Source organism: Neomonachus schauinslandi, chromosome 3 (assembly GCF_002201575.2).
Source record: "Neomonachus schauinslandi chromosome 3, ASM220157v2, whole genome shotgun sequence".
NCBI lineage: Eukaryota > Metazoa > Chordata > Mammalia > Carnivora > Phocidae > Neomonachus > Neomonachus schauinslandi.
Genome location: NC_058405.1, coordinates 72,729,560 through 72,750,229, shown reverse-complemented (window position 1 = coordinate 72,750,229; position 20,670 = coordinate 72,729,560). Strand labels below are relative to the sequence as shown.

Here is a 20,670-nt window from a genome sequence, read left to right as displayed (position 1 = left end):
AAGGTGTATGGATAAAAAGTAGTGAAATTCACTGCCGTATCTTAAGGTTTACTTTTTTTCTCCTGTTCCTTTCCTGGGACATATGTTTAGATAGGAAAAACAAAACATTTGCTCTTGTATTTTTCTGTAACAATATTCACTTTACTGTAGAGCAGAATTATGAAACAGTGGTGACTTTACTGGACACAATTCAAGGTGTCTGTGCAGAAGTGAGTTAACATAGCAGGCTAAAGACTTGTGTCTTTAAAAAAGCCTGCTTGCAAGGTTGGCCCTTGGTTGATGTCCAGGAACTTGGAGTTAAGGAGTGTTCCCACTGTTCCCCAACTGATGAGGGTGGTTTACTGTGCCTAGACTCTTTATGTAAACAATTTAATTTATGCTGCACACCTGCTTTTCTTCTGGGAGTTTGGAATTCTGGTATGTGTTAGGCAGAGGGTGTCTATAATCAGTTCCTTATAAAAACCAAGGGCATGGAGTCTCTGATGGGCTTCTCTGGACACATAGATTATACACGTGTTACTGGAGGAATAGTGAGCTGTGTGAACCCTCATGAGAGGAAGAGAGCATAAGGAAACATACACATGAATTCCTCTGGGCTCCACCTGTGTGCTTTTCCCTTGAGATATGAATGTATTTGCTTATTACATTGCTGTGATAAATCTTCACCATGAGTGTAACTATATGCTGAATCCTTTGAGTTCCAGTGAGTTTCTAAACATGGGGATGGTCCTGAGGATCCCCCGGCCAAGGATCTTTGATACTAAATTTATGGAGAAACTCTAAGGATTATATTTTAAAGCAGTTTTATTTATACAGTAATTATTATATGGAGAGTTTAGTGCATTTCTTATGTTATTCTGTAACTGTTAACATTTTATTTCAAGAAGTTCTATTCAGTAGAAATCTGTCCTGCATACAGTAGAGTTGCCTAGAGTATCTTGGGGATTTACTTAACAGTTGCAAATTGCAAATAATTTGTTTGACAGGTTGCAAATTGCAGATAATCAAATTGCAAATAACCCTGTGATATCCAAGCTTTTAGTTGTTAAAATGATTATAATTAAATACTTAAACTAATTTTCTCTTTCGGCTAAGAACAGCTAGTGATAGAAATGAACTAAGAATTAAAGTTTGTGTCCGAAGCACTGAAAGAGCAAGTCGGGTCTTCTGAACCTAACTTTGGAGTTGATGTTTTATACCCATCCTTTAAATCATCAGCAAAGTGGAAGAAAATGTATTGTTAGTATGTTTAAGACCCTTAGAATTTAGGAGTAAAAACTTAGTGTCTGTGTTTTGGGCTGTAACTGTGTATCATTTTATTTTAGGAAGGTGGTGGTATTGGGGAATTTGGTTAAAAAAAATGAATAAATTAAGAAATGTATTTTTAGTAGTAACTTTGTTTTTTGTACTACTGGGTATTATCACATGAATTCCTTAGTATGATTTTCTCTTGGATGAGGCCCCAAATATTGACTCTGTTGCTAAGAAGATGATGCTTCTATTTTTCTTCAATTTAAGTCCATCTGTTCAGTATGAGATACATTTTGATAATTTCTTATCTGAACTGTTCTCTTCAGTATAGTCATACATGACACTTTATTATTGGGGATTTAGTTTGGCTATTGGAATTTTGTTAAAGTTATTAGTGTAAGCTAGGTTTACCCAGGCTACATTGACCTGGAAAGAGTAATGCTAAAATAATCAGACTGTTCTATAAGAATGTCCTCACCCCAAATTCTTTCAAATTCCTCTCTTTCACAACGGTTTTTGGCTTGTTTCACATTTGCTTTTAAATAGCAACGGTCAACATCTATGTCACTTGATAGCATACACATTGATTTTTTTCCTCCCAACTTCCTGTTATACTCAGGTAATTCTGGTGATGGCGTTCTCCATTTCCTGATCATGGCTGTTGCTCTATTTAGCATCTTGGTTGTTGGTGTCAAAAAGAGGAAACTTTCACCTCTATATCAGTTTATTTTTTACAGATTTCTTGTGTGCTGACAACTGTGCTATAACAAAGTATAGTTAGGAATACAGAGAGGATTAAGGTATATAGTTCTTTCCTACAAAGAGACAATTTAAGACGTGTGGTACTTGCTGTAAAAGATAAAATCCAAAATGATGGGAATAATTTTAAAATACGGGTATCGAGATAATTTTTTATAGAGTGAGAAGATCTTTCAGAAGGATGAATTGGAATTTACTATGAGGATGGGGTTTAGAGAATTTGGTGTTGGCAGGGAGGGTTGTCGATTAACGTCCCAGGGGAGGAAGGAGCTTGGGAGACTTGTGGATACATGAGGCAACATGGTGTCTTCAGGGAAGTTGCATTGAATCTTTCGATGAAGAGAACCATCATCATCACATCTTCCTATCTATGAATATGGACTATCTCTCCTTTTCTATCTTTTTTCCAGGTCTTCCTACTGAGTTTTATAATATTCTGTGTTCAGGTCTTTACGTATATTTTGTTAGATCTTCTGAGATACTTTGTAGTCAGTATTTGTTGGTATTATAATTGCTGTCTTTAAAAAATAAAATTTTTCTAATTATTTCTAGTGTGTGGAAAATGTGATTGACCTTTGTATGTTGGTTACTTTGGTATTTCTAATATTTTATAGATTCTTATATGTGTGCAAATAATGATAGCTTTATTGTTTCCTTTGCAACCATTCTTCTGTTGTTTTGTTGCATTGGCTAAGGCCTTTAATATGGTATTATTTAGAAGTAGTCATAATTGACATTTTTTGTCATGTTCTTGATTTTAAAAGGAATGTTGCTAATATTTTCATATTTAGGGAGATCTTTATTCTTGGCATCTCAGATGCATCTGTTATCTGAGAGGACATCTTTTTTTTTTTTTTAACTTCTCTGAAAGAAAAAAATAATCACTTTTTTTTTTCCTAGAAGGGATTTAAAAGTAACCTTAGCATTTATTTGTAAAGCCTTTTATTCAGTGACTCCTGTGGGTCTAAAAGATGAGCAAGACAAAAATATCCACTTTTATGGAGTTCACAGCTTTTATTTTTCATTTTATGGCTTTGAATTGTTTACCATTATCATGTCAATTAAAAAGCCTTAGTTGATAGGTATTGTCAAATTGTTTTCCAAAAGACTGTAATAACATATTACAAGTGTGTGACAGTATTTATATGCTACCCACCTTTTTAATTGTCTAAATAAACTTTTTAATCTATGCCAGTCTGAGAGGAGGCCAGTGATAATGCTGGTTTTAATTTGTGTCTCTTTGTTAGTGAATAACAGCATCTTTTTACATATTTTAGGCATTAAATTTTCTTGTCTACAAACTGACTAGTAGTGTAATTTTTCCTTTTTCTTTTGGTTGCTTTCTGTTTTCTTAATGATTTTAAGAACTATATTAAGCAGATTAGCCTTTTTTTAAGTGTTGGAAATATCTTTTTTTGCTGTGTAGGAAATTTATTTTTGAAGAGGTTAAATTGATTAACATTTTCTTTTGGCTTTTTCATTTTGTGTCTTCATAACATTATATTTTTAAAAATATTCTTTGAAGTACTTTTCTTGAACTCTTAAATATTCAGTCTGAATGTTTATCTGAAATTTATGTGGGAAAAGTGAATGAAAGGGTCAGTTGCTTATATCTGTTCTATCTAAATAACTATCTTTGCTTATGTCTGTATTCATTCTGTCATTTAGTGACAGCAGTAAGTTGTCATATCTGACTGCTGTCCTCTCCTCCACTAAAGTTTGAAATGTCACCTTTATCTTATTTCTTCATATGTATTTAAGGTCTAATTTTGTGCCCATTCTGTTGTATTGACCCACTCTTTATGTGACTCTTTATCAAACATTTTTATTACTGTAGCTCTGATCACTTTTTACTATCTTCTGGTCTTATACTTTATTCTTCTTTTACTTTTTATTCTTTTGCTGTACTTAATTTTCTTTAATAATTTTCCTGGCTATTCCTAATGTTTATTTTTCCACATAGATATAATTGGTTTGGCTTTATATTGAACTAGCATTAGTTAAGGGTAGAATTGAAATCTTTATAACAAGTAAGTACGGGTATTTATTTCCTTTTGTTCAAGTTACCTTTTGTTTCTGTTAGTTAGTAGGGTTGTAACCTCTTCTTAATACAAGCCCTATATTTCTAGTTAATTATATAACTAGATTTTTATGTGTTGTTTGTTGGTTGAGGTAAAACCCACAAATCATGAAATTCACCCTTTCAGAGTATACAGTTCAGTGGTGAATATGCTAACATATTCACAGTTGTGTAGCCATCATTACTATCTAACTCCACAACATTTCTTCACCCTAAAAGAAAACTTCATACCCGTTAGTAGTTACTCCCCATTTTCTCTACCTCTAGTCCTTGGAAAGCACTAATTGACTTCATGTCTTTATAAAGGATTTGCCTGTTCTGGACATATCATATAAATAGAATCATACAGTTCATGACCTTTTGTGTCTGGCTGCTTTCACTTAACAATGTTTTCAAGGTTCATCCATGTTATAGCATAATATCAGATTCCCCACCCCTTTTTATGGGTGAATAACATTTCATTGTATGGATGGATCAGATTTTATTTACACATTTATCAGTTGATAGACATTTGAGTTGTTTCCATTTTTTGACTGTTATGCATAATGCTGCTATGAACATCCAGGTACAAGTGTGTGTTTGAACATGTTTTCAGTTCTCTTGGGTAACATGCTTAGGAGTGGAATTGCTGGGTCATATGATAACTATGCTTAACAATTTGAAGAACTGCCAAACTGTTTTCCAAAGTGACTGCATCATTTTACATTCCCACCAGCAATGTATGAGGATTTCAGGTTTTCCATTTGCTCACTAATATTTGTTACTGTCCTTGGTTTTGATTGTATCCTAGTGGCATGAGGTGGTTTTGTGGTTGTGATTTGCATGTTTCTAATGACTGATGATGTTGAGCTTCTTTTATATGCTTAATTGCCATTTGTGTATCTTCTTTGGAAAATCCTTTGGCTTTATGTTGAACTAGCCAAACATCCTTTGCCTGTTTTTAAATTTATTTTTATTGTTGAGTCATAAGAGTTCTTTATATATTCTGCATACTAGCCAATTATTGAATTTTCCCTTTCATTTCAGTGATTATATTTTTCACTCTCAAAGAGTCTAATTCTGTTTAAGAAGAACAAATATTCTGTTCTTTCATGATGTTTGTCATTTCTCTCATGTCTTTAATCATTTTAGTTTTATGTCTTACAGCGTTCTCTTTTCTGAGATTCCTTTTTCTCAGGGTATTAATTCTCAAGTATATCGTGCATGCAGACTCCTACTTTGGGAGTTCTTTTAAAAAGCGGGGTTGTTTTTCTGGGGAGAGATCTTGTCTGTTCTGGGTTGTGGAAGCATTCATCAGAACAGTTGGTGTTTGCTTCATGCAAGTGACCCGTGCGGTTCAAGCTTTATGTTACTTTCTCACTGGGATGCCTGTGACATGTCTCCTGGGAATTTTATCTCCTCTACCTGCGCCTGCTATAGGCACAGGGTTCTTCTCTGTCGACACAACCCCAGCCTTCTCCTTTCCTCCATCTCTCTTCCACAAGCAAGCTTACTTTTTGCCTCTCATGGGCCAGTAGGTAGAAAGAAGTTTTCTCATCCTATATTCACTGATGTTGCAACTTTTCCAGACTTCTGGGCTTCACACTGATATTAGAGCTCCATTCCACATGTGTTATGGGCTGAAGGCCATGTTTTCATATTCTCATGTGGGCATTAAAGCCTCAATTAGCCTAGGTTTTTTCTCAGACCTTCCACAGTATAACCTCTTAATTCCATATTTTTCTTTAATTTCTTACCTTGGAGTTTTTTGTTGTTGTTCTTTTTTACCTCAGCTATACTTTAATTTGGGTCATATTATATCTCATAGTTCCGTGTATTCACAGCATTGATAGGGGTTGAGGGGAGGGTATCATGTTAGCTCAGTCTCTCATATCCCAGAAACAGTATTGTCCTAACTGGTTGTTTGTACTGAGGAGTGCTGTTCATTTACTACTATATATTAATATTGTAACCATTTGCTTTAATGAATTCTGTCATTATTTTTTTTTTTCCTAAGATTTTATTTATTTATTTGACAGAGAGAGACACAGTGAGAGAGGGAACACAAGAAGGGGGAGTGGGAGAGGGAGAAGCAGGCTTCCTGACGAGCAGGGAGCCCGATGCGGGGCTCGATCCCAGGATCCTGGGATCAGGACCTGAGCCGAAGGCAGACGCTTAATGACTGAGCCACCCAGGCGTCCCAAAATCTGTCATTATTTACAAGAGTCTTTTTTGTTGGTTTTCTTGGGTTTTTCAGGTATAGAATCATGTCATCCAAAAACACTGGTACTTTGTATATTAGCCTTGATGTTTTTTTTAATATCATTTCTTACATTTTGTTAATTGCTCTGGTTAACTCCTCCAGGGAGCGTCTCTTTACCGTTTCCTCACTTTTATTTGAATTAGGATACATTTAAGAGAAGATTTTTTAAAATGTTCTAAAGCAGTTAATTTAACATATATGACTTAAGTCTCACAGTTTGCATATTCACCTATTAAATTATAATGTAGTTATGGTATATGATGTCACCAAAATGTCATTCTAAGAGTATACTACAAAAACTAACACAAGCAATAAATACAAAAATGAAATACTTCTAAGTCATCTTTTTTTAAATACAAATTTTCATTCTTCCAGCTTGTCTCTTACAGTATCCTCAGTGGTTACTATATTTGCTTAAGTGTTCTGGTGGTTGAGTACCAGTAAGAGCAGGGTGTTGGTGTTGTAATAACCACAAGTAGCCCTTATCCCCGTATAAGGAAAGCTAGAACTTATAAAGGAGTATTTACATGTGAGAGAGATGAAACCAAATCTGTTCATTTTAATTCATCTTTATTTTTGACTACTCGTTTCTGTAGTATGGTTGTACTCCTTTGTGCTGTTTATAATTTAGTGTTGTATCTAGGCGGTTGACATTAAGTATGTTGTGGCTATTGTCTTCATAGTAGTTAGGTACAGAATACCTCTCTTCGAGCAGATGTGTGCATATTTTACTCAGTTCTTTAACATGTTTGTAAACTATTCTGGTGACACAAAGCTGTGCCTTATGTGACTAGGTTTGATGTTTCAGTAATTCAGGGGTTAATTTCATTTTTAGCTCCCTATACATTTAAATATCCTGTTGCCCCTGTGGGTAGTGATGCTTAATAGTGTACATGTTTTATTTTGAATGTGTTTAAATAACTGTAGTCTGCCTCAGCTCAGATATATCAACTCAGATTTCGGTGCTGCAACTTTCTATTAGAATAGCTACAAAATTAAAAATTCTTAAGAGAAAGCTTGTTACTTTACAACTTAAAAATTCTATACTGTGAATTTCCTTCTTAACTGACCACAGATTGTTTTTGGTAATCTTTTGCCATGTATTCAACCTTAAAGAGAGATTCTTTTTTTTTTTTTTTTTTTAGATTTTATTTATTTATTTGACAGAGAGAGACACAGCGAGAGAGGGAACACAAGCAGGGGGAGTGGGAGAGGGAGAAGCAGGCTTCCCGCCGAGCAGGGAGCCCGATGTGGGACTCGATCCCAGGACCCTGGGATCATGACCTGAGCCGAAGGCAGACGCTTAACGACTGAGCCACCCAGGCGCCCCAAAGAGAGATTATTTTGTCTCACTTGCACACCTACTTTGATGTCAGAATCTTTCCCTGCACCCCATGCTGCACCTCCTCCACCCCACGTGGCTTATGTAGTCACTAATGCTACTACTATGGACAATGGATCCCCTTTCTACTCTCTAGTACAAGACTTAGGAACTGGGTGACTGGATAGCATATTGGCTAAGAGCATAAGCTTTGGAATCAACAGACCTGAGTTGAGTCTTGATTCTTTTGTTTAATAACCTATATTCGTCCTTAAAATAAATTTAAAAACTTTTTTAATGTTTTCTTTGCAGTGAGGTGAATACTATATACCTACCTCACAGGGTTGTTGTGAGGATTACATATACTGATGTATATGAAGTACTTTTATTAGTGCCCGCCACAATGAAAGTGCTCAAGAATTGGTAGCTATATTTGTTGCTCTTGCTTAATTTAAAGGTAGTAAACAAATTTATTCATCTTTGGTGACTTGGCCAGTTTTGTCTTGGAAAGACTTGGACACTAGCTTTAGGAAAACTATCTTAAATGCATTTCATATTAGGTAAGTGGGGAGTATTTATCTTTTGAAAATAGTTCAGTAATTCAATTTTTGCTCTGTGGATTAACCTGCAATTAAATGTGTAATACAGAGTTAGAAAAACAGAACTCTGGAACAGTTTTTGGTTTTTTTTTTTTTAATATGCTTATATCTTAATATAGTAGCTTGGCTTCCTTATAAATAATGATTTTTTGAAAGGGGGTTTAGATTTTTAAAGTCTCTCTTAGACACATTTAAGACATACTTGAGAATGCCTGGCCTGTTTTAATGTCAATGCAGTAGACATTGTGTTATCCAGTTAGGAGTGTTCCGTTTGGAGTTTGGAGACTTGGGTTTGAGCCAGGAGGCTTTGCTGTTGAATTTGCACAAATGTCACTGGTCAAATCAAAAAACCTCTTCATGTCTGAATTCTGATCTCTCCTGTGGTGCTTGTAACTTGACCTGCCTCACCTCCTAACTCATTTAGTTGCTCAGAAAATCAGACAAAATAATTATGTTAAGGCTCTTTAAAAAAATGCAGAGGGCTATCCGGAGTAAAAATAAGTGTTATCTCAGTTCTCACTTTAGTTTTGTCTACCTACATCTTTCCAAAAAACAGTGTTGGTGTTTGTTTTTTGAATGCCTCAAAATTGAAATTCATGTCCCTGTTAATTATATTTCTCTGATCAGAGGCATTTTGGTATAAACATTTTCCTTGCATTTTAAGATGGCATATTACTCTAAGGTGTGGGTTTTAGTCTTTTCCCAAATGGCCAGAAAACAGTTTGTGGATAAGCCGAGTTTTTCAAGAAGTGTAACTGTAGCTCTAGAAACCCTTTTCGATCTCTGCTCAGAACTGATCACCTCCATTAAGCCTTTGATTAATTCTACCTGGTTTTAATTAATTTGCATTCCATCTGCATTTATGCATGTAGTTTGCAGTATCTTAATTTATATTTTGAGTGTTTTTGTAAGTCATTTTTTGTCTTTTACATGTGACCTGGTCTTGTTTTCTCAGCTAGCTTGGAACCTCCTGAAGGGTTAAGACAATTATCCTTTCCCTTTCTTCACCTTAGAATCATAATAGAGGATGCCTTACAAAAAATGGTTTCTTACTAGTTGTGTTTGGATAGAACTTCTGTTAGAACCTAGTGGCATCAACTAGCCTAATTTTACAAAGTTAGGCATCTGCAGAAATTTTCATTTGTATTAGTATATGCCTATTTAGAGTTAAAGACAAAGGCATCAGAACAGTATATCGCTTGATTAAAAAACAATGTGTAAGCTGTCATGTATTTCAGCTAAGACTAGACTTAATTGTTTTGCTTTTTCAAACCATTCTGTTAATTGTATTTGGCCAAAAGAAACCTAGTAAATCTCATTAAATAGTTTGATTTTTAATACTGTACTACTTTAGGGTAATGTGGTATTTGTATTGTTAATAGCCATAGTTTTAAATGATTCTTCACAAAAAGGGAATTGGGCCCTGTATGAAAGAAAGGCTTCTGTAAAGACTTATAAAAAGGCTTTTAAAGAGTCCCAGTTTGTTATTTCTCGTTTTTCCATTAAATTATTTTGTTAAATTACTAATGATTCTACTATTGAAGTTTCTCATGTAAACCTTGATATGGAGGAGACTATTCTTGCAATAATTTTCCTAGTTTATTTGGAAATGTCTATCTTTGAAAAAAGAAACGTTGTTACATTTGCTTTCATCAGAGCTTTCTCTAAAACAAACCAAGATAAAATTATGGCTTTTATTTTTGCACTTGAATTTGCTAAAGATGATGTTTCTTCCAAATGAATGTTTGCATTTTATTTTCCAGATGTGTTTCTTTAAAACCAATTTTTGCTCCCTAAGAAACATTTTTACATCTTCTTCAGGAATGTCCTTGTCTGCTGGATCTTCCCCTCTTCATTCTCCCAAGATCACTCCGCATACTTCTCCTGCCCCCAGAAGAAGAAGTCACACTCCAAATCCAGCAAATTACATGGTGCCTTCTAGTGCCTCTACACCTGTTAATAATCCTGTTTCTCAGACTCCATCTTCTGGTCAGGTGATCCAAAAGGAAACTGTCGGTGGGACGACTTATTTCTATACAGACACAACCCCAGCACCTTTGACTGGAATGGTATGTCTGCATTAAAGGAGAAGTGATAGTACTCTTACAACAGTTCCTTCTTATTAATGAGATTAATAAGGAGGTTTACCCCCTCTTGCATCTTTTTATTGTGATGTGAAAAAGTGAGTATTTGATTTTCTAACTTAGATGATAATTCTAATCTCATCTCTTCAAAGGAAACTGTTTCTGCAGTAATAGTAACTCCAGTTTTGGACAGATCTGGTTTTAATCACAGATTAGATTCAAGCTCTCGTTTAGTACTTCATGGCATGTTTTGCTCATGGGGTTACCTAGTACTTGTGCTAGCTAGAGTTGACGTTTGCTACATTTGTTTATAGGTAAAGGTAGTTTTACCTTTAGTAAAGAAGTCAGAGAAAGTAGATGGTTTCTTATTATAGTTACTGAAAGCAAACTGATGATTAACTCTTGCTTCAGGTGAGGCAGTGATTTAATCTCTAGATCTCCGGATAGTGGAGGACGCATAGTAATAAGAGGTCTCCAATATGGGTTATTGGTAAGGAGGGAGGAAGCCCCGGGGGAGCCCTGATCATGGATGAGGAAAGAGCTAACAAAGGAGGGAGAAGGGAAAGGGCAGAGAGGGAAATGTCGTCACGTTCCACAAATTGTACCTTTTAGCTTCATTGTTGTGTCCACGTTCAAAAATTGTTTTTTAACTGGTACAGTAAAATAAGTAATAGTTGAAGAGCTTGTGAGTTAGAAAGCCAATTCCATTAAAACACAAGAGCTGATCTAAATTGTAGACATTTGACATAATTACAGATTATAGATTTAGATGAAGAGTATACTTGGATTTTAGTAAGCAGATTTTGATCTCACAAGTTAAATTAATGGTTTATTTTGATTAATATTTTACTAAAAGGCAATTTGAATGGGAAGATGACAGAGTTCTTTAATGTTTTTTAAGAGTCTCAGTCCTGCCATTGTTTTGTGACTTTTGAATCTTAGTACCTCTGAGCCCATTTTCCCAGTTGTAAATGGGGATACTACCTGACCTCCTTATGAGAAATAAATGTGAAAACATTTATAGAAGTAATTGTAAATTATGTAAAATGCTTTTTAAAAACTAATAAATAGCTAATAGTTTTGTTCTGTTTTGTTTTGTTTTTTGGTCAGAGATCTTTCAAAAATTATCACAGAACAGCTTGCCGAACAGAAGGTCAAATAATTGAGGTAGAGTAGAGACTTTCCTTGGTTCTTTCAAGTAAGAATTCCATCAATGTTTTACCTTTTTTGGGGGTTTATTCTATTTTATAATTATTTACATTTTTATTATATTTTATCATATTTGTAGAAAGAGAAAATTTAATCTATAAAGAGGTTCTTTTGTCACAAAACTGTCTCAACTGTTTTTGTAGAGATTATATATGGCACATTTTTATGATGTTTTTACCCTTCAGACAACTCTTAAAAATATGCTATGGTAAACCTGAGGTAGTTAAGCCAAACTGCGCTATCTGGTGTAAGAAAACCAAGGCAAGAAAAAGGAGGTATTATTCTCCCTACAGATATAGTTTAAAGGAAACCTTACAGGTATTGCAAAACCACTTCCTGGTTGAGATCCAGAGCAAGAGGAATCATCTGAGGGCAGCAGAAATTTCATAGAGGAAAAAAAAGTGTTTCAGCTTTTAAAATGAAAAAAGAAAAGATAGTTTAGAATGTACGTCGATTTTGTGTCAGGGACCAGTGAAGAGGAAGGAGAGGCAGAGGGAAAAGAGAAGAAGCAGGGGGTGGGGAAGAATTCAGTTCCAAGAAGCTGGAAGATTTAGTAATTTGGCTATAGTTTGCCCAGACAGTATTTAAGTAGATTGTTGCACCCTTCTCTTCCCCTAAGCTGCAGACCCAGACCCAGAGTAAATTAGTTGGTCCTCTTTACTGTTGCAGTTTGAAGTGTTTAACCAGTATGTACATAACAGTTTGTTTAGGTTGGCCACAAAAAGCCCTTCATGGGGGTGGCTCTTTGGGGAGCCAGGGCAAATGTCACCTCATTATCTGACTGAATCCAAACACTTTGAATATCTGCTTTCTTCCTCTCTTCCAACTGCTTTCAGAAATATTTACAAACTATGTAACTCTTCTTCCAAAGAGCAGCTTTGGCTTCTCATTGGAAGTTAAATTTTATTGTATCTGAAGAAATATTTCCTTTCTCGTTAGATTTTTAAATACATTATCACAAGATTATTTTTAAAGTGAGTTCATTCAAAAAGTATACTAATAACAGCTCTTCTGAGGTGTTTAATTCATTATCATTAAAATGTATCCATTTATTTATCACTGTTAAAGATTAAAACTTTATCAAAACAATGATAAAGCTCATCAATTGAGAGCAATTGGTTATTACATTTTCCCCCCTCCCTACCTTTTTAGGTATTTCCAAACTATCATATTTATCCTCCAACTGCACCTCATGTTGCTTATATGCAACCAAAAGCAAATGCACCTTCCTTCTTCATGGCTGATGAACTCCGACAGGTATGGTTTCAGAATCCCTGGTGGAAATACTTAATGTCTGTTGTGCTTTACCAAACAAAGCTCTTTTCAGATCATACAATTTAATCAAATATGCTGTACTAAAGCAGATAGAATTTAGAATTTATGAGTTCTCATTGATATATTTATTTAAGGAAACCTGTTGTTCAAGAAAATTAAAGTATGTGTTTAGGACATAAAACAGAAAAGCTATTTAAATCGGCCACCTTTTTGCACTTCATATCCTATACATTGAAAGGTCTCTAAAATATATTAAATAAATTATTTAAATGGTTTCTAACCTTCAGACAACTTTTTGCTAATATCTATAGGATGAGAATAAGTAGTTTGGCCTAGAAATAAACCTCATTTTAAAAGAGCTTAATATTTTCTGTAAAGTAGGTTTTATAAAATAATTTAGTTTTTTTTAAGGTAAACTAATCTAGGTATTATTTGATATGTAGAATTTCATTTTATACTTATATTCTCAGAAAAATTTTTATTCCACAGAAGTAAGTTGTACCAGTGTAGTGTTGATGAGTGAATTATTGACAAGTTAGAATTGGCCTTGAGTTTTCAGCCAGAGTTAGTTATGTGCTTTGGGTTATGTAGCACAGCTACTTAACCCTAACCCTAATTTTGGGTAGGTCTATCTATTTAGACATTTTATCATTATTAGAAATGTCATTTCATGTTATCAACATTAAAAGTACACATACCAAAAAACATTAGTACTTAACGTTATTTAGTTATAATAGAAAATCAGATTTCAGAAGCTATGTTAATATGTAAATATACTTGTTTTCTTTTCTTAGGAGCTGATTAACAGGCATTTAATAACAATGGCTCAAATTGATCAAGCAGATATGCCAGGTAAAATGTGTGTTGATTCATCCTTTTAAAGGATATTATAATCTTTATGTACATGTTTTATGTCTTGAATAGCAATTGCTATTTGAAATCTACTTTTGAAGAGTTACAGGATGCCACTGATCATCTAGTTCATTTCACTTCTATATGCGACAGTATTCTAGTTTGTCAAAAAAAATTAGGTGGTTTTAGAATTCATGGTGATTTACCTCACTGTGCACTAAAATATTAGTGTCTTCTGAAACTTGATGAAATATGGGTACTTAAACAGAGGGGGAAGGTAATTATTATTTTTGAAACTATGGTGTACCAGACAGTGTGCTAATTAAATTCTTTATATGTCTTACTTTCTCACAAAAATTTTATGACATAGACATGAATACTATCTTTTCCCTCTTATGTATGAGGAAAACTGAAGTTGACAGGAAGGCTAAGTAACTTGCCATTTAAGACCAATGGCTAGTAATCGGTTGGGTCAGAATTTAAACCTGGGTTTTTCCGACTGTACCATAGTGATTCTTAGAATGCAATTAAAATCTCTTTCCCTAGCTTATTCTGTATATAGCAAGATTAAATATGGTATAATTTAGCAAAACTTTATAAATAATGTAGTAGGAATACATTTGCCATAGAGATAATCTCAAAACATGTGGTTGTAATCAAGGATTCCGTATACTCCACTGTGCATCTTGTTGATTGCTAAAGAATTAAAAGGAATGTGTCTAGCTATTATGCCTTAAGACCAGTCTTTTCAGTTTAGATGGATAGGGAACTTACGTCTCATAGCCTTTGAGGTTTTCAGGTTGGAATTTTCCTTAATTATTTAACATTGTCTAAGGGTAAAAGAAAAGAAAACTGGGTGTATTTTTGCCTTTCCAGTCTTTATGATTGCAATTATGTGTAAATAATATGACTGTAGATTAGACATAATTTGAAATTGCAATAGAATTTAGGAAATAGCTGGATACAAGATTAATACATGTCAGTTAAGTTTCTATAGACCAATAGCCAATAACTGCAAAATATAATGAAAAGAAAAGGGGTTATTTACAGTCGTTTCAGGTTATCAGTAGCTAGGAATAAATGCAGCAAAAGGTATGTGAGATCTCAATGGGGGAGACTTATTAAGAGATATTAAGTAAGATGAATAAATAGAGTAAAATACTATATTGTAAATAGGAAGACATAATGATTAAGAAGTCAGGTTTTCTAAACTGATGTAAAAGTTCAGTATAATTGCAGTCAACCATGTGAGCTGTTTTTAATCGTAATTCTTCTGACACCTATTTCATGTCCTAACTATTTATTAAGGACTCAGTCCCACAGAACTACTCCTACTTCAGATGCCAGCTGAAATGGGTTATCCAGGCTACCCATGCTCTGTGGGGCCAAGTACAAATTTGGGGGTTTCCACAACCACTACCACCTCTTCCCCATCCCCCCACCCCACCAGTTCAGTAATTTGCTAGAATTAGACTCACTTTAGGTACTACTGCCGGTTTAGTATAGAGTATACAACTCAGGAACAGCCAAATAGAAGAGATGTCTAGGGCAAAGTAAGGTGGGGGCGGGGGATGGGGGACAGGGACTTCCATACCCTTTCCAGGTGTGTCACCCTCCTAGTACCTCAGTGCGTTCACCAACTTCTAAGCTCTCTGAACCGCACTGTTTAGGGTTTGTTTTTGTTTTTTTTAATTGAAGTTTCATTGTATGAGTATGGTTGATGAAATCTTTAGCTTTTGGTGATGAACTGAATCTTCAGCTTCTTTGTCCTCCGTGGGGGTTAGGAGAGAGGGCTGAAAGTTCCAAGCTTCTAATCAAAGTTTGGTCTTTATTATTTTTAAATTATATTATGTCATATCAAAGCTTTTCATAGTATATGATAAAATTTATCAAAGAGTAAAGGGAAGACTACCCAAGGTACTTTGAAGATGATGATGAAAAGTCTGGGCGTATTGAGGGAAGGGAGGCATAGTTTGAGTCTGTAATAACTAAAATAATGTGAATGGGGCATGGAGCACTGGGTTAGACAAATTGGTTAATGAACCAGGCTAAGGAGAGCCTAGACACATTCTGTGGTACACGTAGCATGTCAGTGGGGAAAGAAGGCATTGGAAAAAAATGGTTTTCTTTATGGTAAAAGATAAAATTGGATCATTATCTTTAACCACATCTTGAAAATCAACTCCAAATTGATTAAGAACTTAACTCTATAAAACAAAACTTTAGAAACTCTTACTATAAAATCTTGGTGAATAGATTTAATATTCCAGTGGGGAAAGATTTCCCATACTGAAGACAAAGATCATTGGCTTTTAAAGAAAATACTGATAAATTTTACTAAATTAGAATTGAAAACAATCCAAAGATACTCAGAGTAAAGAAAAAACCTGGAAGAAGATATTTACACAGCTGGCAAGGAATATAAAAAACAAATCCAGTAAGAGCATAAATGGCTCAGTTGAAAAAGGGCCAAAAGATAGGAATAGGAGGCATGTGAAGAAAGAGGAAATTCACATGACCAATAAACGTATGGCAAGATGTTGAACATCATTGATCATTAGGGGAAAATACAAATAAGATATCATTTTATTTATTTATGTATTTGTCTATTTAAAGATTATATTTATTTGAGAGAGAGAACAAACAGTGGGGAGGAGCAAAGGGAGAGAGAGAGAGAGAGGGCGAAGCAGACTCCCTGCTGAGCAGGAAGCCCAGTGAGGGGCTCTATTCCGGGACCTGGAGATCATGACCTGAGCCAAAGGCAGACACTTAACCAACTGAGCCACCCAGGCACCTGATTTTAAAGCCTGGTCGTATAAAGTGTTAGGATATGGACCCACGGGTTCTCCAGTACATTGCTGTTGGTACTAGAAATTGGTGAACCTGTTACCACTTTGGAAAACTCCTAAAGCTGTGTACGCTATGATCCAGCAGTTCTCTTCCTGGAAATACGTAAACTCCTATACATTTTCAAATGCAAAATGTGTAAAGTATCCATAACATTGTTGCTTAAAATAGCAGAAACTTTGATCAATCCAAATGAATTGTGATATTGTCAGATAATGGAATATTGTACAGCAGCTTAAATGAAGAAAGTTCGCAGACGTGCAGCAATACAGAGGACTCTTAGTAATGTCATAGTAAGTAAAGTTAGTTGCAAGAGACTACATACAGCATGATAGCCTTTTGTAAAGTTAAAATTATAATATGTGTTTACATTTATGTAAATGTATGTGTATATACATATGTGTATATTTATATGTAATAAAACTATAAAAAGAGAAGGAAGTGAGAGAAGGAAGGCAGAGGTTGGTAGAGAGCCATATATTTAGATGTAAGTTAAAATAAAGGTCTGAGGTTTTGTTTTGAGTGCTGAGTTTGTAGATGCTTATTATGTTATTAAGAATAATTAAATAAAAGCAGGCCCTGCATAGACATGAACCAGTGATTCGAGTGTCACAAGCTAAAGGTTATGGTTAATCCAATTCTGTGCCCCCATGTTCAACAAGTTTTTTTTTTTTAACATGATACAGGAAATGTTAATGCTGAAGATAACAATAACAAAGACTTGTGTACATTATATAGAACTAAATTATTTCTTAATTCTAAATTATTTCTTAAATATTATTATTTTCTTTCTTTTCTTTTCTTTCCTTTTATTATGTTAGTCATCATACATCATTAGCTCTTGATGTAGTGTTCTGTGATTCATTGTTTTCTTATAACACCCAGTGCTCCATGCAGAATGTGCCCTCTTTAATACCCATCACCAGGCTAACCCATCCCCCCACCCCTCTCCCCTCTAAAACCCTCAGTTTGTTTCTCGGAGTCCATAGTCTCTCATGGTTCGTCTCCCCCTCCGATTTCCCCCCCTTCATTTTTCTCTTCCTTCTCCTAATGTCCTCCATGCTATTCCTTATGTTCCACAAATAAGTGAAACCATGTGGTAATTGACTTTCTCTGCTTGACTTATTTCACTTAGCATAATCTCCTCCAGTCCCATCCATGTTGATGTAAAAGTTGGGTATTCATCCTTTCTGATGGCTGAGTAATATTCCATTGTATATATGGACCACATCTTCTCTATCCATTCATCTGTTGAAGGGCATCTCGGCTCTTTCCACAGTTTGGCTATTGCGGACATTGCTGCTATGAACACTGGGGTGCATATGGCCCTTCTTTTCACTACATCTGTGTCTTTGGGGTAAATACCCAGGAGTGCAATTGCTGGGTCATAGGGTAGCTCTAAATTTTTTGAGGCACCTCCCCACTGTTCTCCAAAGTGGCTGTAACTCGCATTCCCACCAGCAGTGTAAGAGGGTTCCCCTTTCGCCACAACCTCTCCAACATTTCCTGTTTCTTGCCTTGTCAATTTTTGCCATTCTAACTGGTGTAAGGTGGTATCTCAGTGTGGTTTTGATTTGAATTTCCCTGATGGCTAATGATGATGCATGTTCAACAAATTTTAATAAATGCTTTTTTTTTTCCTGTCACTGCTCTAACTGCTCTTTTTCACGTCTTAGGTTTACTATTAATCTTCATCTCATGTTGGCTCATTTATTAATGTTTGGTCTTGCTGTTTTTTTCTCTCTCCTTTTTCTATTCCATGCTCTATACTCCCACCAGATTAGTACTTCTCAACTTTGAAATCAAAATTGATTTCCTGTAGATCAGGGGTTCTCCACCAGGGATGATTTCCCCCCTTCATTTGGCAATGTCTGCAACAGTTTGGGTTGTCACATCTGGCAGTGGAGTGCTACTGGCTTCTAGTGGGTTGCTTAACACCCTGCAATACATAAAACAGTCCACAACAACAAGAGTGATCCAGTCTGATATGTCCATAGTGCTGAGGTTGAGAAACCATAGTGAGTCTCAGATATTCAGTATCTTAGATCCAGCCTATCATTGTATGTTCTTTGAGGGGAAGTAGGGTTGGATAGAGCAAAGACACTGACATTTTCTTTTTTTATCATTATATTTAATATTATTTGGTGGAATTGGACCCCAGACTAAAACTTGGGGCTGAACTAAAGAGTACAGCTTTGTCCATAGTCTTCCAAGTTGATTTTCTTTACTTTGATTTTCGATACTTAACGGTGATTTAGGCATCCCCTTTTATTCATAAAGGCACTTCCCTTTATTCACACTTAATTTTGTGCATTTGTTCAATTGAACTAGGAACAAAGAAAGAGCAGAACAACAATGAATAGTCCTGTCAGTGGAAACATTTGGTTTTTAAGGTTAATATTAGACTACATATGATTATTTCAGGGTGGAGTGAGAAATAATAGAGTTAAAAGGTGACTCTTTGAAGCAGGGTAAAATCGTAATGTACAGACATAAAAATAAGTATTTTGAAGATTTTATTTAAGTCATGAGGAGTCGTTTATAAGACCTATTATAGAGCAGGAATATTGAAATGAATGTGCAAACTGGCTTTTTCATGGAGGAGAGGAGTTATTTTTCAGTGCTAACAGTTAGCTACGTATAGTTTACAGGGGTGTAAAATATCTCTCATAGCATCAGAATCAGACACTGGAAGGATATCCTTTGGATAGTGCCTAGTTTTCTACTGATCCACAGTTTTTGTTTTGTTTTGTTTTGTTTTCCTGTAATGTAGAGAATTCAGCATGTCTTGTTTCAAAGTACAAATAGGGTTAAAGGAGTTAAGAGTGTAAGATTTTTAGTTGATTTTGTGCCTCATTGACTCTCTCTGTCACATTGATGCTATGAGTACCACTGCTTGGCATAGTGAGTTTCAAGTCCTTAGTATAGCATTTAAATTTCCCTCTGATCCAATCCCAACATAACTCTCTCAGCTTTTTCTCCACTTTGCACCTCCTCTGTGGTGGTATACCCTGTTCTCCCACCACATGAGATTTCACAGTTCCTGAACACAGTGTACACATTCAGGCATGGTGGTGGTGATTCTCTTTATTCCCTTGCCATCAAGCAAAGCACTCTTTTCAACTCGTTTTAGCTCACTGAAAGCAGTCTCATCCTTCAGTTTGTGGTATACGTACCAAATCTTCTGTTAGATCTTTCCTAGTATCCTTGGGAATGGCTCACTTCTCCCTTCTTTTTCCACGTGTAGTGGTTCTCAAAATGTGGTCCTTGACCCAGCAGTGTCTTTTCATTATCACCTGGAAACTTGTTAGAATTGCAAATTCTCAGGCCCTACTTTAGACCTACTAAATAAACACTGGGCATGGGGCCCAGCAAACTGTGAATTAACAAGCCTCTGTGATTCTGAGGGGTGCTAAAGTTTAAGGACCAGTGCTGCGGTGAGTTGTACTTGTTTCATAGCTATTTTCCTTGTACTGTATTATGTTTTATATAAATCTCTGTCGTTTTTTTTCTAAGCGTCTTGATAAGAATGCATATTTCATTAATATGGGTTCACTAATACATAGTAGGCACTCATGACATTTTTACTATTTTGACATTAATGACTTCCTCTTTATTAGATGCTCCTCATGAAATAACCAGGAAACAAAATTTATTCATCATCTGTATGTGGAAATTACAGTGATCATTAAAATGATAAATGGGCAGAAGTTACAGCTATATTCCCTTGTGTGTCTACCTCCCTTATACTGCTTTATTTCAGAAGAACGTGCCACTTGACCTTGTTTTGAAAGTCAGATTGAATCAGTGTTTGTTTTGCACTATGGCCAAAGTGCCGTCTGCAGGTTAAGAGCATAAGACTATAGAATCATAGTCCTGAGTTTGCATCCCAACTCACTCTCTAGATGTGTGATCCTTATTTTCCTTACTTATGAAATAGTTCTGTCTCATATGGTTTCAAAATTAAGAGATAGTGAATGTAAGAATTTAGCAAAGGCTAAATTAGCCTTAGCAAAGGCTAAGAGGGGTCATTTTGAACCTGTCTTCTGGAATGATCGTTTTCTTAATAGGGTTTCACATGTATTTCTTAATAGTCGTAAGTCAAAAATTTTTAGTTGTTTTTGTCTATGAGTTTTTTAAAGGAGATTTAT

The 20,670-nt window shown here is 35.2% G+C and overlaps 1 protein-coding gene across 3 annotated transcripts in view; it reads left to right on the top strand.

Moving 5' to 3' along the window:
• The window catches only part of PAN3 (poly(A) specific ribonuclease subunit PAN3), a 129,987-nt gene that overhangs the window by 82,047 nt on the left and 27,270 nt on the right, over window positions 1-20,670 (top strand). For all 3 annotated transcript variants that reach the window (XM_021678341.1, XM_021678339.1, XM_021678342.1), the window contains exons 7-9: window positions 10,074-10,321; window positions 12,698-12,802; window positions 13,615-13,672. In XM_021678341.1, the coding sequence (XP_021534016.1) occupies window positions 10,074-10,321; window positions 12,698-12,802; window positions 13,615-13,672 (411 nt within the window). The remainder of the gene's footprint in view (window positions 1-10,073; window positions 10,322-12,697; window positions 12,803-13,614; window positions 13,673-20,670) is intronic.